Genomic DNA, 14,677 nt, shown 5'->3' with positions numbered 1-14,677 from the left:
CTCTCTCTCTCTCTCTCTCTCTCTCTCTCTCTCTCTCTCTCTCCCTCTCTCTCTCTCTCTCTCTCTCTGTGTCCACTCCGAACTTCATCAGCCGTAGCGATACACGCCGTCACTATCGTATCATGAAGTAACGTTGTTGTAATTCGTTTGAGGTTAGGTTAGGCGAGTTAAGGTAAAGTATAGAGAGAGACGTGGGTGGTGGGTAACACGCGCAACGAGTACGCGACTCAAAGCCACTGGCTGGCATGGCAGCTTGCAATCGATAGCCGTCTACCTACCAAGAGCGTTCAGCGGAGAGAACGAACGAGAGAGACAGAGAGAGAGAGAGAGAGAGAGAGAGAGAGAGAAGGAGAGAGAGTAGAAGCCGCAGAAGATGGGAAGGAGACTGACAATAAGAAAGGAATAAAAAAAGGAACAGAGACAAAGAGTTGATCGTGGAAGGAATGACGAAGGACGCGGTTAAAAAATCGACGTCGTCCTACCCTTACGACGGACGTCGAATGAAAAAGGACGCCGACGTCTCTCCCATCTGCTAATGCAGTACGCAATAAAAGAATATTACAAGTGGGATACAAGACGTCAGTAGCACGTTAAAAAATACTGTGAAAAGCTTTGCCCGAAGAGTAACACAGCTCGACTCTTGTGTACGTGTACGGAGATGACGTCGGTGGGTCCTGGGACAGTTGCTGAGGTAGTAACAGATACGGCGAGGGTGACGTTAACAGTGACGATGACATAGGTAAACTCCTGGGGGGCGGGAGGTGTGTTGAGTCGCCGGAAAGCGATAGGGGTCCCCTGTATTGCGCTTGAGAAAATACCATTTTTCTTATGAGCCAACGGGAGAATTTTTATGCGGCAAGAAAGCTGGGTCTAGTATTGCTCGCTGAAGTTGCGACTATAACGTCAGCGGTTGCTGGAGAACATGGATGCTGGGGGGGATTGGCTGGTGGATGACGGGGAGAAGGGTCCAGGAGGACGAGGGAAAGAGATGTCAGTAAGGTTCCATATAGTTGGGCTCGAAATTTCATTTCAGCCGTCTTTTAAAATAACGTTACTACCTCCATTTCATTGGGGCTGCTGCTGGTTTCGCCGACCCGGTCGTGATCGTCGTCGGCGAGGGTGACGGTGGCTGATGAACTTCCCGTAGAACGTTTCCGCAGCCATGTACCGTTGAACGAGCTCACTCGTATCGCAAGTGCCTAACTTTATTTCCCAGCTATTCCCGAACTTGGGTTTGGGGCTAGAAGGAGGAAGTGTAGGTGAGGGATTCGCTGTAAGCTACGAAGACCCTAAAGTAGAAGACAAGGATGAAGAAGGCAGATGGATGAATACGTAGGTTAGGTAAAACAAGGTAAGAGGTCTGAGGTGGTAAGTTCGAAGGTCTGATGCGCTTTCAGAAATGTCTCTTGCAGCAATATTCGTCTTGTAAAATGAAGTAGCGCTCGATGAGAAGGGTGCCTAAGCAACTTTGCCGTATTGCTGGTGGAAAGTGGTGGTGAAAGTTACGTGGAAGTAAAAGCGTGACGCCCCAGCGGCAATTGAGATATCTGGGAGCAGAAGGGGGGGGGGTGGCCGGAAGGAGTCCAGAGTTAAAGGAAATAGCGAATTCCTCGGGCACGAAAGGGAACGAGCGGAACGCGTGGAACGAGAAAACGGAAATAATTAAAGGACAGAAAGAGCAAGAGGATAGATAAAGAATGAGAGAAATAGCAAAAGAACCTTCATAGAAGAACAACCTATTAGAAGATTCTTCATCCTGAGTATCTACCTCGCCGTCTTGCCCTCGACCCAGAACCACAGTCTACCAGAACCCTCCACTCGTCCTCTAGAGGCAATTTTACTTTGACTTCAAATTCCTGGACCATTCGTTGACAGAAGGATGCTGACCCGTCCCCTGGGTCCTTAAAGATCTCCTCGAGAAACATCTACCCTTCGTTGCAAAAAAAACTGTTAAACCTTCGAACAAACCTACTTCAACTCCAACCGTCCATCCATATGTCCATACGGGGTCTTTTTAGTTTCTCACTATCGCCGACAGAGGGTGTTACCGATCCCAGAGTAGGGGGAATCCCCGTGACAGAAGGTAAGGCTAACTTTGCGGGTCGATCTGAGCGCACGTGCACCGAATGGCGTCGGTCGTCTGCGTCGTCATGGAAGTTTCGATGCAGCAGCCGCCGGCTGGACTATCAGAATATCCCAGTGGCGTAACGACCGTCCATGAGTAGCCCTGGACTAAATATCCGTCGAGGGCACATTGCCTCGTTCCTACGACGCTGATAGCACCCTGATATCGCGATCGTTTAATGCTGCTAGATATTCTCTCTTTCCCCCCTTCACAATCCTCTTTATCATTCCATCTCTATCCACCTTTCCCTTCACCCTCCACTTTCTCTCTCTACTCGAGAGGAAGCTCCTCCTGCTCTATCTCTATCTCTCTCTCTCTCTCACTCTCTCTCCCTCTCCATAAATGTGTGCACAAGTGCACGGATACGGACCCAACAGTGATGTATCTCCGTTCGTCTATGTACACGGGTGGTCACGGTACGCAAACCGCGTGCCAACGATCCTGGGAGATTCTCATCTAGTTAATAGCCAATGCCAGAGCCCCAGTTGTCCCTGGGCACGAGTGCGTGCCAATCGAACACGAAGGATGAACGTCAACATAAACGATTGAGCTTTGATAGATGCATCAATCATAGGGAAACAGACAGTGAAGAGAGACACGAAGAGAGTCTGTACGAAAGTTTCGTTTCGGCTATCTTATAGACCCGGGGAGCCGATCCCAGGACCCAGTAGAGTATTTTACCCCGGACCATCGGTCATGCATTACTTTTATAGCCAGACGCCTATAGACACAGATCTTTCCGACACCCCCGGATGATGTACGATTCCAGTGCTGCTCCGCTCGGCAATCTTAAGCAACCTTAGACTACTCTTTGGCACCCACTTCACTCTCCACGTCTGTTCGCGTCTGTTCATCGCCACCCTTTGAAAAACCACCGACACCAACCCAATCGGCCTTCGCGGCAGCCAGCCACCCGACCCCACTTATCGAGCGCTCGCTGCGAATCCAATAGACGCTCAAGGAAAATCGCATCTTCGTTAGCTGAACTGGACGCGACATAACGAGGGGCAAAGGTCAGAGGGTTACGAGAGTTGTTTTTTGCAACCAGTTATATTCGCACCTTCACCGTGTATCGCTGGTAGAGGTTAGGCTGATGCTATATAGCACCGAACCGGGTTTTAGGGGAGTGAAGGAGGCCCCTGAGTAGATTAACGCGTCGAGCCCTGAAGGGATCAGGGTCCGCCACCGCTAATACTACTATTAGCATTACTGTATAGGCGTACCAGTGGAAAAGATAAATGCGGCCCAGGATGCCGAATACTCTGGCCATGTTAAGTGTGGAGAAGGAAGAGAGGGGAATAAAGAGGGAAAGGCATAAAGCGCGCGAAGCGTGCCGCGTTAATTAGCGGAAGCTAAGGTGGTCGCCCTGGGAGGTCGACGCTGATGTCGGCCCTTGGCCTCTGGACGGTCTCGTCTTCTCCTTCCTCTCTTAGCTTCTCCCTTGGTCCTATATACGTACCGACCCTCGGCAGCCCCTGGACCTTACAGCAGGAGACCGTAACGTCACACGTGTGCTTCAGATTATTCCTCCCTTTTGGAATTGAGAGCCCAGCCCCAACTGCCCCCTGCTCACCCCGAGCCCTAACCCCGTCCACCTACCCCTATAGCCGTCCTTTAGGTTCTACCGCCTGTATCTACCACCCTCGCTCACCCTCTCCCCCAAGTACGAAATGTTGCACGCAATCAATACGTCGTCGTAGTCCTGGGCTACGTCTACGTCTACCTTCCGTGGGCTGCCGTGGAAACCCGGGGGTACCGAATGACACGTGTACGAAGAGACCAGGAGAGACGTCGAGATAGGAACTCGCAGAGAGGGTGGTTTCAGCTTGTACTCTGTATTCCGTGCTATCTGACCTTGAAAAGTTTCACGAGAAATTTCATCCCCTGGAAGAATGTATAAAGGAAAGTAGGTAGTAAAAAACAAAAAGAAAAACAAAAAGCAGACCACTAGAAGAACAACGACTAAAGATGTAAGTAAGAGGAGGTTGATTGAAAGAGTAATAAAGAAAGAAAAAAAAGAAGAAAAAAAAGAGTAAAAAACCTGAAACTCCAAAGGATGAGAGCGGGCGAGGGGGGTGGGACGCGGCGTTCTATCGCAATAAAATTCAATTAGCGCTTATCGGTTTCTCGGAAAGTTTCATCGCGTTTTATCACCCTCTATTCGCCTCTATGCTGTGCTGCTCTGTGTCGCCCGGAGCGCCACCCCAAAAACCACCCTTATCTCTTTGCTTGCGCCTCATTTCTAATAGAGGGGATCGTCGGGGACCGTTTTAGGATACGTCGTCTCCTCGTACGAGTTTCAAGGTGCAAAAGCCTCGTTTCAACCCTTGCGCGACCCCCTCCCCCCCCCTCACCAGCACCGTCCACGGAACACCCTAACTTCTACGTATGTACCAATTCTCCCCGTTGGTATTTCCCATGGGTGAAACCATCCCCTACGTGCTTCGGCCTCTTGTCTAAGGGTGAGTTACTCTCCAGGTATATTGCCACCCCCTCCCGCCCTTGTCTCCTTTCTCGTTGCTCTCTACCGACATGCCGCCAATGGAAAGTTATTCGGCGCGCCGCGTCGCCCCCGCGATGCGACACGTTTCGACTCTTGCGGAATCGCCCATTGCGAATGGACCTAAACGGAGGGCAAATCGCTGTACTGTGTACTGCACCAGGAGTGTACAGAACAGTGTATGCTTCGGAGGGTAGATCGTGGGGAGAATGGTAATGCTGGTGGATGTGGTGGCCAGAGGGGCACGTGCCTCGAATTTTGAGGTAACGCGTCGCAAAAGTTCGCCAGAGTAAACTCGTTGATACGTGAGCTCACAAATTGTCAATCTCTTCTGGAACAGCGCCACTAGGTTGGATGAAGATACAGTAAAGTGCTGTCAGTAAAATATATCCCAAGTTTAATGCTGTGTCTCTTACTGTGGTAAATACGACTATAACGTTTCAGCAGTTTTCTTGGCTCGTTTATACATTCTTCAGATGAAATGCTGGGATAACAAGTTTAATTTGTTTTCGATGGAAGTTCGTAAGGGCGAGCTTTCAAGGACGACGACTTCGATTACTGGGTGAAAGGTCGTCGTCGTTACTTATTTCAAGTTTTCTGTCGAAAAGTTCAAAACTTACCACTCGACCGGAAGTACAGGCTGGTTCTGATTCTTCGATTGGATCCAGACTTGTTTTGTGTTATCTTCAAGAGGAGTCCCGAGTCACGAGGATGACCTAGGTCGGAGTCTATCTCATGGGATGCTTTGGATCGTTCCAAGGATTCTTAGGGTACATGGCGTCGCGACGCCGTGAACTTCGGTAAGTGCCTCGAGGTCCCTTAGCGTCACTCGGCGTCGACGAATCCTTTAACCCTGGCATTCGAAATCGTAAATCTTGGCGTTCCCGGTGTCACTCCGACCCCTCGCATGCGTAAACGCGTACCTGGTGGGTACGCTATTAAAAAAATGTTTACGCTCGAGGCGATCGATGTGGAGTAGCCGCCGTTGGCGAAGACCTTCGTACGAGAGTTTCCCGAGTCCTGGAGGTCGTGAACGTCTTCCTGATACAGATCTTGGACTTCTGTCTCACGAATCTACCTTGATGCTTGTCCGTCAGGGAAGCTGGGGAAGACGTCCTCGAGGAGTCTGCGACGTGCCTTCGGTTCCCAGAGTCGTTTCTGTCCAGTCAGTTCCTGCAGAGTCTGTGGTCCCATTAGTCTTAGGATGAGCCAGCGTACCAGATGCTCTTGAGGAACATCTTCATTAGATGCACTCTACTTGTGTTCCTCAAGGTCGATCCTAAGGAGGCAGCCTCCAATTGAGCGTCGGGATGCTCCGTAAAGGTGGTCACGAACACTCGCGAAACCGCGTCGACCCGACAACACCGCGACTTCTTGATCCTCGCATCAGATCCGGCACGACCGGGACACCATGAACGAGGATCCTCTGCATGAGGTAGTTCTCGTGCTGCACTCCAGGATGCCCACTGCGATGACGTGAAGGTCGCAAAGGAGTCCAGGTACACTTTAGCCAGTGAAATTTTCAGTGCGGCTCTATAAGGGAAATTAAAAATAATACTTGTAATAGAAGCGACAGCGAGCGTCGGGACGAGAACGGCGATGAGGACGAGGAGTCGACGTGCCAGGCTCCAGGCAGACTGTCGAGAAGGGTCGCACCCCGTACTTGCAGAGGGGGCAGCACAATCGCGCAAAATCGACTAGCAACGCATGCGTCGCGACGTGCCCGAAGCGCACCATTCCTCCTACAACTTGATCTCCTTCCCACTCACAGAATCCCTCAGCAACTCTAACCACCATGTGGAGGCCACCTTCAATCGCTCATGCCGGTAGATGGTTCCTCTGCAGTGTGTGCGCTCCTTAAGTCCCTGGGGACTATTTCGCAAAGCTAGGGGATAGTACCGAGAAGGGAAATCGCGTGAGATCGAGAGGAGACATTGGCGGATTCGTAGTAAGAGGACAGGCCAATCTTCCGCAAGGAGTTCAGGTTCAGGCTTGGATATCGTCCCGGGTATCGTGGACGGTCCTATTCCCCCGGGAGCTGATAAATTATCACTGCAGGCGAATGGGCTGTATAGGATGGAAAATCGAGAGGACGGAGTACGAGGAGGTAGGAGGGAGATGGCTGGTAAGGGTTGTAAGGCTCTAAACTCGAAGGACCTTAGGCGCGGGACCCTCGCACAGATTAGCTCGTATTATCCCGAGCCAGGGTCTAATACCTTTCAATTAGACCGACGATCTCCTATCAAAATTGCCATCTACGTGACAGCGTCGCGTACCCCTTTGCCGTCGAGACGCCTCACCCAGGTGTTTCCTCGATGCTTCATACCCAGAAGCGACTCACGTCACAAGGATTTACACCAGTCTCGATCATGAGGTCGACCCCGTCCTGGAGTTCACCCTAGGTTCGCTGCCAGGAAACTTCATTTCGCCGTCCTCACCGCCATCGCTTGGGATCCTGCCTTCCGTCACCTGTCGCATCTGAAAATGTGCCTTGCTGTACGACCCAGCGTTCGTATCTTTGCCATTACTTCCTCCTGCATGAGATTGAAGCACATGGCAATCAGGGCCATACCTGTAATGAGAATTCAGAACAGATGCACTTTATTACTTGTTACTACTTTCTTGGGAAATCTTCCGCTGGTGCCTAATGAAGTTTATATAGGAGTTTATCAAGCGGGCTGGGTCTCCGTCCTCGGAGAATATCACAAGACCAAATTTCAAGGATTAATAAACACTTCTTGTCTCTCTGAGTCTCTTATATTATCTCTCGCTCGCTCTATTCCCCTTTCCCTCTCTACTTACTGTTTGCACGAGAGAAGATTCCCTAAGAGAACTCTCAAAGACTTGAAAACCTGGAATGTCTTGATACAGGCTCATCACAATAAAGGCTTAAAAATATTCAAAGACCTCAAAATCTCGAAAATCATAAGACAAACTCTGCCTTATTTCTTTCTAAGGAATTACAGAATTGCTCAGGTTTCACGAAAATTCTTGCTCTAATAAATACTCATTGCTCTTCTTTATCTCATATCTGAGCTTTGCAGACTTCAAAAGGATTCATCTAGAATTTACAAACCCTCCCTAATTTACAGTTCAGCCCATCGCACAGCTGCTTACGTTAAACACGCTTGGCTGTGATCAAAGTCGACAACAGTGATGCAAAATGGTCAGGTCCATCCTGAACAGAGGCTACTCTAGGATTAGGATCCCGTTGTGCTTACCAAGCATCAGATACATGGAGCAGAAGACGAAAGATAGCTCAAAGCCCTCGCTGGAGTAGATCTCGTCACCAGGTACGATGTCTCCAAAACCAATCGTCGAGAGGGAGATAAAACAGAAGTAAGATCCATCCAGGAAGTCCCAGACTTCCCATTTCGAGAAGAGGAGGGCACCGCCGCAAACGTAGCTACGAAAAAAAAAAAACATGGCGGACCTCAAGTTTATTCCAACATGAAATCCTGTCACTACCTGGTTCTTTCTCTAAACTCTTATTGGTCTTGTTCATTCTATCGGACGTACTCACCCAACCATTATAGCCAGACATAACGTCAAGGGTACAGTCACCTGCTGTGGATCGTAGGAATCTTCATCGTCGTCGTCATCCTCATCCTCGTCCTCCTCATCCTCGGCAACTCCACCGGAAGAACTATCCTCTTGTTCTATACTGGAAGTTTCCAATTCTCCGCCATGTACCTTCACAATCTAAGGATACATACAGGAGCTTAGACCTCTGTACAGTACAGGTCGCCATGATACTTTTATCTTCCAGAAACCGGAAACCAACCTGCCATTGATTCATTCTTGCTGCGTCTCTAGGCGGTGGCGCTCCTGCTCCTCGTGGTTTCCGTCGACATCTACAAATAAGCAAAAATCCTTAAAATCATAACAACCGCATTAAAAAAACTAAAAAAAAATTATATCAAACCTTGAAAAATCGTTTACAAAATTATTACCTGCAAAGACAGCACCTGGCATAAGTCCATTTGAAACTTCTGGCGAGGATGTCGCCGATATTACTGAGGTAAAGAAGAAAGAGTGGCATCCCGGCAATGGCGTAAACAATGGTAACAACTTTACCCCATTCAGTCCTGGGACTGATGTTCCCATAACCTTAAACGTATAATGCAAAGTCCAAAAGAAGAGTATTAACTCCAGCAGAAAGTCAAGTTAGACATAATTTCCAACCAATCGCCATAATGTAGATCTAGAAGCTTGACTTAATTCGATACAGCGTGCCCGATCTTCTGTCTGTGAGGTTAGGGTGACACGAAGCTTCAAGCCAACGACCGACGCATTATACGAATGTAAGATTCGTCCAAGACGCCGTTTCGATAATAAACCACGAGTGATTATAAATGTGTCGTAAACTCAGCCATAAACAAACATGACGCCGCTGACCACGCCACGCTGCAAATAAACCACGGGCTAACGTACGATCCTCGACTTTACGAGCCGATGCTTCTCCAAGCAAATAAAATTCCCCTTCCTTACTAAATTGTGTAGACGTACCGTTCACGAGAATCCACTCCGATATCCATACCCCTTGACGTCTTCCTGCGTGAGCATTTTTATATTTTGTTCCACTCTCCACTAGCACATATAACCTCGCACGTCACGTTCCTTAATTTCAATTTTTCATGTCAATCGACTTTTCCACATTGTCTAACCTGTCCACGTATTTCCATCAAACAATGTTCCTTCTGACTACAGAATATGTGATCCTGCTCGTAATAATTAACAACGCACCGAGAGACTCTGCCGTTTTTCGTTTTCTGAGTTACGCCTCACGTAAGTGAGCGTGTAGAGACGGTTGCCGAGTATAGGAGCTAAAATAACTGTCGGTAATCGAGCGGCAATTTCAAGACGTAATGGCAGGTAAGATTGGCGGCGGTGATTTGGCATTAGGATGAAGCAGCCGAAGGTGAATGATAATGGAGATGGGGACTATGCGGAAGTTGATGTTGGAGGAATGGAAGTTGGTAATACTGGTTAAGCTCGTGAAGTTGTTAGCGGGAATGTCGAGGAATTGATGGAGCTGACAGAAAGGTTGGGTGGAAGATAAAATCGAGTGATGGGGTAAATCGCGAAATTATGATCGGCTACGAAATTTGGATGGCTCGAACGTCTCTCGAGGGTGTCCCGCGAAATTACTTTTGGCCGCAGCTCGAAAGCCCGCTCGGCGAGGGCTTTCATTAAGCTGGAGCTTAATTAATTCCCGGCAATCTTGAGACTACGCTTTCCCGGCTGATTAACGAACCGAGTTTCGTCGAAGTCTCTATACCTTCTTTCTTTGGCCTTTAACATTTTCAGTCGATCTGAACCAGTAACGGGAGATGAGAGTCGAAGCCAAATCGAACTACAATGAGATTCTAAGGATAAACCAGACTATTGGATCAGATGAAATAGCAGTTGGTGGGGTCGCATGGAATGTCTGGGTAGATTGTGGGAAATTTCAAGGATCTTAATCTGAAGTTGAAAAAAAAGGCGATAAAAGGTTTTAAGTGAATATAATAAATATCGATGGTGAAAAAAAAAGCGGGAAAATTTATTTGACTTCGAGTCGATCCTTTGGCTAAAAGTTAAAAGTCCGCAGGCAGCCAACTGCGTCCAACTTCATCCATATTTAATGAGAGTACAAGAGGGATGCTGGACAGGAATGGGACGCTGATGGGAGGGTCCTGGACTGTAACAGTAGCAGTAGGAGGAGAAGAAGGGTAGGTGGGCTTCTACGCAAAACTTTCGGGCGGTCTCTGTCCTTTTAATTAATTCCCCCCTTTGGGAACCCACTAGCATCGCCAACAGCTCCTCTCCTCGTCCAGGAACCAGCAGCCCCAGGAGCCCCACTAACCCCACATGCCCCAGGTCCATAACCCATGCCACAACGATTACGAGTCTACACAGAGCAGCCTAAAAGCCTTTGCTACCAGCAGATCGATTAACCAGTATCCAACATGTTCTACCAGTACCACCTATTCAACCACTCCCTACTGACCACGTGACACCTACGTCCAACCCAAAGCAACCCCAACAAAAAAAATTTATACGATTCGTACAGATACCCCCTGCTGCTGCTACGATGTAACCTAAAACCCTTTTCCACCATAGTCTCTCATCAGAATACCCTGGTTAACAGGAGTAAATACGACTTAAGGATCTGTTCCAGAATTCTTCACAATTTGTCCTCGGCATTATTTTCCGTAAATCTAGCATGGATCAATTAAATTTTGATGAATTTACCGATAGTCGTGATGACCGTCAGAGAATACAGAAAAGCTCCAGCAAAGCTCCACTGCTTATTATCCTCGGTGCCGTCGTAGCCGTTCCTGATGGCCTCAACAATGTCTTTCTGATACTTTTTAAGAATCGCTCTGACCCTGTTCCTCCAAACCGACTCGCGGATCGTATTTTCCTAGAATCAGGATAAGCAATCGATAAGAATAGAGGTCTGTGTTATCGTTACGACGATGATGACGATCAAAGATCTTATTTATGTCTACAGGTAACCTCAGCTGGAATTGATGAAAGTTCTAAAGCCAAGTACCTCAAGAGTGACTTCCCAGAGATTACTCGCTGTGAAGTATCTGAGCCTGGCGACATCGCCAGACCTCTTCAAGCTGTGCTTCCCCTCGATAGCTGTGAAGACAAACGCACCAGCTATCGTATATCCAACCACGAGACCGACAATGCCCACGTTGCTGAAGAGGAAGGCTATGAAGTTCCTGGTCCAGTCGGCAAGTCTCTCGCCCCAGGGCTTTCTCCGTTTACGTCTGTAACTGCCACGCCATCTCCTCGACGACGACGACCACGACCTGTTCTCCATTGTTCCTCAGGTTACCTGGTGCTCGTCGCACTAGAGACACGATGACCCATGACCGGCATCCTCCCTAGAGACCTTCCTGGCATTTTTACCATAGTCAGTTTCAAAGCTCAACTCGCAACTTCACAAATTCAATTTTCTCCTCCTTTAACTCAGGTTTGAGGAATCCACCGCTTCCAAGGAGTTCCCGCACCACTTCCCATTCAGCCAGGTCTACTTCCAATAACCCATACACTGGGTTGCAGGGTGCTCTGATCCGTAGGATGTCTTTCAAAGAATTTACTTTTTATTCTTTGAACACCTTTCAAACGTATCCTTGAACTAGTCAGCAAGCTCTATACAATTTTATATCTGTTTTTTACTTCAAGGAGCCTTCAGGATCCTTATCCAAGACTGAGATCAGTTACACGTGGTACTCTGGTCGTGGTAGAAATTGGAGAGAAAATTAAGAGGATTAAGAAAGATAAGAGCTAAATATAATGGTCAATGGTCCTATGACCAGTTCGTAACTGATCAACAGTCTCAAAACTACGGTTGACCTAATTACACCTTTTTATTTTCAGAATCAAGAAATTCTTACTGACAATTCTTCAGGACATCGTTGTTAAGGTGAAACGGATCTACGGGGACTTCTTGATCCCGTCTAAGCTTCCTTTTTTTTCTGGAGAATAAAGAAAAGACACCGAAGAAAGCAAGGGCTTCCACATGGAAGAGACTCTCTCAAAGTGGCCAGAGACTCTACCGATTCCTCTTCTTCTGATAACTTGAGAATTCCTTCAAGTAATCCAGCCGGATCGGAATCCTTGATAAGTCGCACGGAAACATCCTAGGGTTCACGGTAAAACTCTTCACTGACGTATCCTTGCCACAGACTAGTCCTTGGACTCAAAACCACACTGTACGATAGAGACAAGTTCCACCAGGAACTTTTGTCATCTTCTTTTTATTCATCTTCTTCTTCTTCTTGCTCTTCGAACTTTTGCATGAGCCACTCACTCAACCCCACTTTAGCCCCCTGACTCGTCCCCTTCGCCCTTATGACAAAAAAAAATATAAATTTCAACTTTCTCTACTGGTTCATGATAATCAATCAAATTTTATCACTTATTATCAATATCCTTTATCAGAAACAAGAATACTTTGCCGATAAATTTTCATCGGTTGAGTCAATACTTCAGATACCTCCCAATCACTTTGCTTGCTTATCAATTAATTATATTATTTTTTAATTAACTAAATATCATTTTAAAATTGTACATCCACGTGGTACCCGCTAAAGATGATGATTTATAGTAATGAAAAAGTCGTGTAAAAATATAATACTCGTATAACGTGAATTCTTGTGAATTCACCCAAATACTCGTTAATTATAATGAAGTCGCGTATTAATACGGGTAGCTCCGTGATTCGAAGCGGCGGAAGCCTCTCTGCCTACTACTGGCTCCGTAGAAACTCTCGCTCGACACACTAACGAAAATAGCACTGATCTAAAAATATCAGTATTCGGCTTGGACCTGGTCTCGGACAGTCGGACCAACCACCGGCTTCCGCACAGGGTGTCCCCTAGGTGCACCAGCTACAAGACAAAAAGGAACATAATCATAAGGATCGCAAAATTAGATATTCTAAAAGTGTAATCCGAATGAATTTTCATTTTCTTCCAGCCTATTAAAATATTTAGCCTAATCCTTTCGACCTTGTTATACGTTACGTAGGCACAATTGTGAATCAGTATAATTCACTGTAATAGCTAGGCAATTATGATTGAATAATTTGTAAATGTTACATGTATAAATGCGAATGATGATTCGTAGAAATTTTATGTGAATTAGGTAAAATTTGTATAAGAGGTTAATTCGTGTAAAAACTAATGATTCACTATAAACAGACTTGGATATTCTCGGCTAATGGCATTTATAAACATTGGATTTTAATGATAAGCAATTATACGACCAGACGATGTTTCAATAACATACATTGAATGGTATACCATTAAGTTAATATTTGTAAACGAATCGCGAAGTATAAAGTAACAATGCTACTGAGGTCTTTGTGCCTGGGGTGATGTCTGCATTAGCCTCCTCCTGCTTCCGGAGGAAGATCCCGACGGAATGGAGTCGCACGAGTGGAATGTACCATTCTGTTGAACAGTATGACAAAGTCAGTAAAAGAGAAAAATAGAAGAGAGAAACCAGTGTGGCAAACTATTATGCTGGGAGTAAGAGGAATTGGGGGTCTCAGGTAGCCCTGTTGGATATAGGATACTGCCAGTGGTTTTGGCTACTGGCCAGGCACTACCCTCCTCATCGAGTCTCTCTCTCTCTCTCTCTCTCTCTCTCACCTATCTGTGATATAATAAAACCAGTTCATACCGTGTTCACATGTTCACCTCTTGACGTCGAGAGAGACACAGACGATAGTGGAGATTCGTCAATTATCGGATACACGAAAGACCATCCAGTCACATGACGTAAGAATTGTAACGTCCATCGATGACGAAAGCGACACTTGAATAGACGCAGGCATTATGACGATCATAGAGACACGTATACTGGACCTTAAAACCGTTATACGCGTATGTGGAACGGACAGAATGCTCCTGGGGAAAGAATTGAGTCGCCCGGACGAGAGGAAGTGCTGCCTCCGGGAGTCTCGACGTAAAACTTTCTCAAAGAAGACTTACGAACCTATGAACTATAATATACATATATATATATAGCTATCCAGAAGAGAGAATAGAAAAGAATGAAAAATCCGCAGACTCACGATTTTTCGCAACAGGACAAACTTTCAACTCCGACGGCTAGACGATCCTTGCGTCGAATATAATGTCAGAGAAAGATCCTGCGTCCTGTTTGCCCTGAAGGTGACCAGGTGACAGCACCGTCGCCCTACTAGAATAAGGTATTATAGAAACAGGTATTCTGATCCCGCAATGCATCATGGGAAATGTGTCAAACTGTGGCGTCGCCACCAGTGCTTTTTCTGTATTTTTTATTCTTTATTCTTATACATTACGTCGTTTATAATAAGGCCCTGCATGGATTTTTATTAATGTTACCTATTTAGCGATTGGTTTCGATATCCGGTTAATATTCCGTATTTTATAGTTGTTTGATTGAATCGAAAAGTTCATTAACCCTTAGGGAGTTGGAAGACAATACATTGTCTCTAAATCAGTTGAATATTTTCACATAAATTGACGGTGGCGCCACCGCTTGTCATATTTTCCATG

The 14,677-nt window shown here is 46.7% G+C and overlaps 2 protein-coding genes and 1 long non-coding RNA gene across 6 annotated transcripts in view; all 3 read right to left on the bottom strand.

The window, feature by feature from the left end:
• LOC112493598 (TWiK family of potassium channels protein 18-like) overlaps nucleotides 1-6,776 on the bottom strand; it is a 12,386-nt gene extending 5,610 nt beyond the window's left edge. Inside the window, exons 1-2 of one of the 3 annotated variants that reach the window (XM_015744727.2) lie at nucleotides 5,549-6,774; nucleotides 5,246-5,478 (exon numbers count right to left, since the gene is read on the bottom strand). The gene's annotated coding sequence lies outside the window, so the exon portion shown is untranslated. Of the gene's footprint in view, nucleotides 1-1,058; nucleotides 1,548-5,245 lie in introns of those variants that run through there. The other 2 variants (XM_015744730.2, XM_025087470.1) reach the window with 2 other exon arrangements.
• Nucleotides 6,029-12,955, bottom strand: LOC107270072 (two pore potassium channel protein sup-9). 2 transcript variants are annotated; one of them, XM_025087472.1, is made up of 9 exons: nucleotides 12,023-12,955; nucleotides 11,167-11,859; nucleotides 10,863-11,034; nucleotides 8,579-8,735; nucleotides 8,410-8,479; nucleotides 8,149-8,327; nucleotides 7,847-8,031; nucleotides 6,842-7,197; nucleotides 6,029-6,158 (listed from the first exon to the last, which is right to left on the bottom strand). In XM_025087472.1, the coding sequence occupies exons 2-8, from the start codon at nucleotides 11,443-11,445 to the stop codon at nucleotides 7,091-7,093; spliced, it is 1,149 nt and encodes a 382-aa protein (XP_024943240.1). In that variant the 5' UTR covers nucleotides 11,446-11,859; nucleotides 12,023-12,955; the 3' UTR covers nucleotides 6,029-6,158; nucleotides 6,842-7,090. The 2 variants fall into 2 exon arrangements, with proteins under 2 accessions (XP_024943240.1, XP_024943239.1); XM_025087471.1 differs by having other exon boundaries at nucleotides 11,167-12,476; nucleotides 12,713-12,955.
• Nucleotides 12,956-13,444: 489 nt separating this feature from the next.
• LOC112494684 lies at nucleotides 13,445-14,290 on the bottom strand. The gene is made up of 3 exons (XR_003060394.1): nucleotides 14,209-14,290; nucleotides 13,815-14,136; nucleotides 13,445-13,582 (listed from the first exon to the last, which is right to left on the bottom strand). It is a non-coding gene; the product is annotated as an uncharacterized LOC112494684 (long non-coding RNA).
• Nucleotides 14,291-14,677: the final 387 nt, after the last annotated feature.

The sequence above is a fragment of the Cephus cinctus genome, unplaced genomic scaffold, assembly GCF_000341935.2.
Source record: "Cephus cinctus unplaced genomic scaffold, Ccin1 Ccin1_scaffold0696, whole genome shotgun sequence".
Lineage (NCBI taxonomy): Eukaryota > Metazoa > Arthropoda > Insecta > Hymenoptera > Cephidae > Cephus > Cephus cinctus.
The sequence above is the reverse complement of the archived record's forward strand: the minus strand, read 5'-3'. Positions and strand labels throughout refer to the sequence as shown.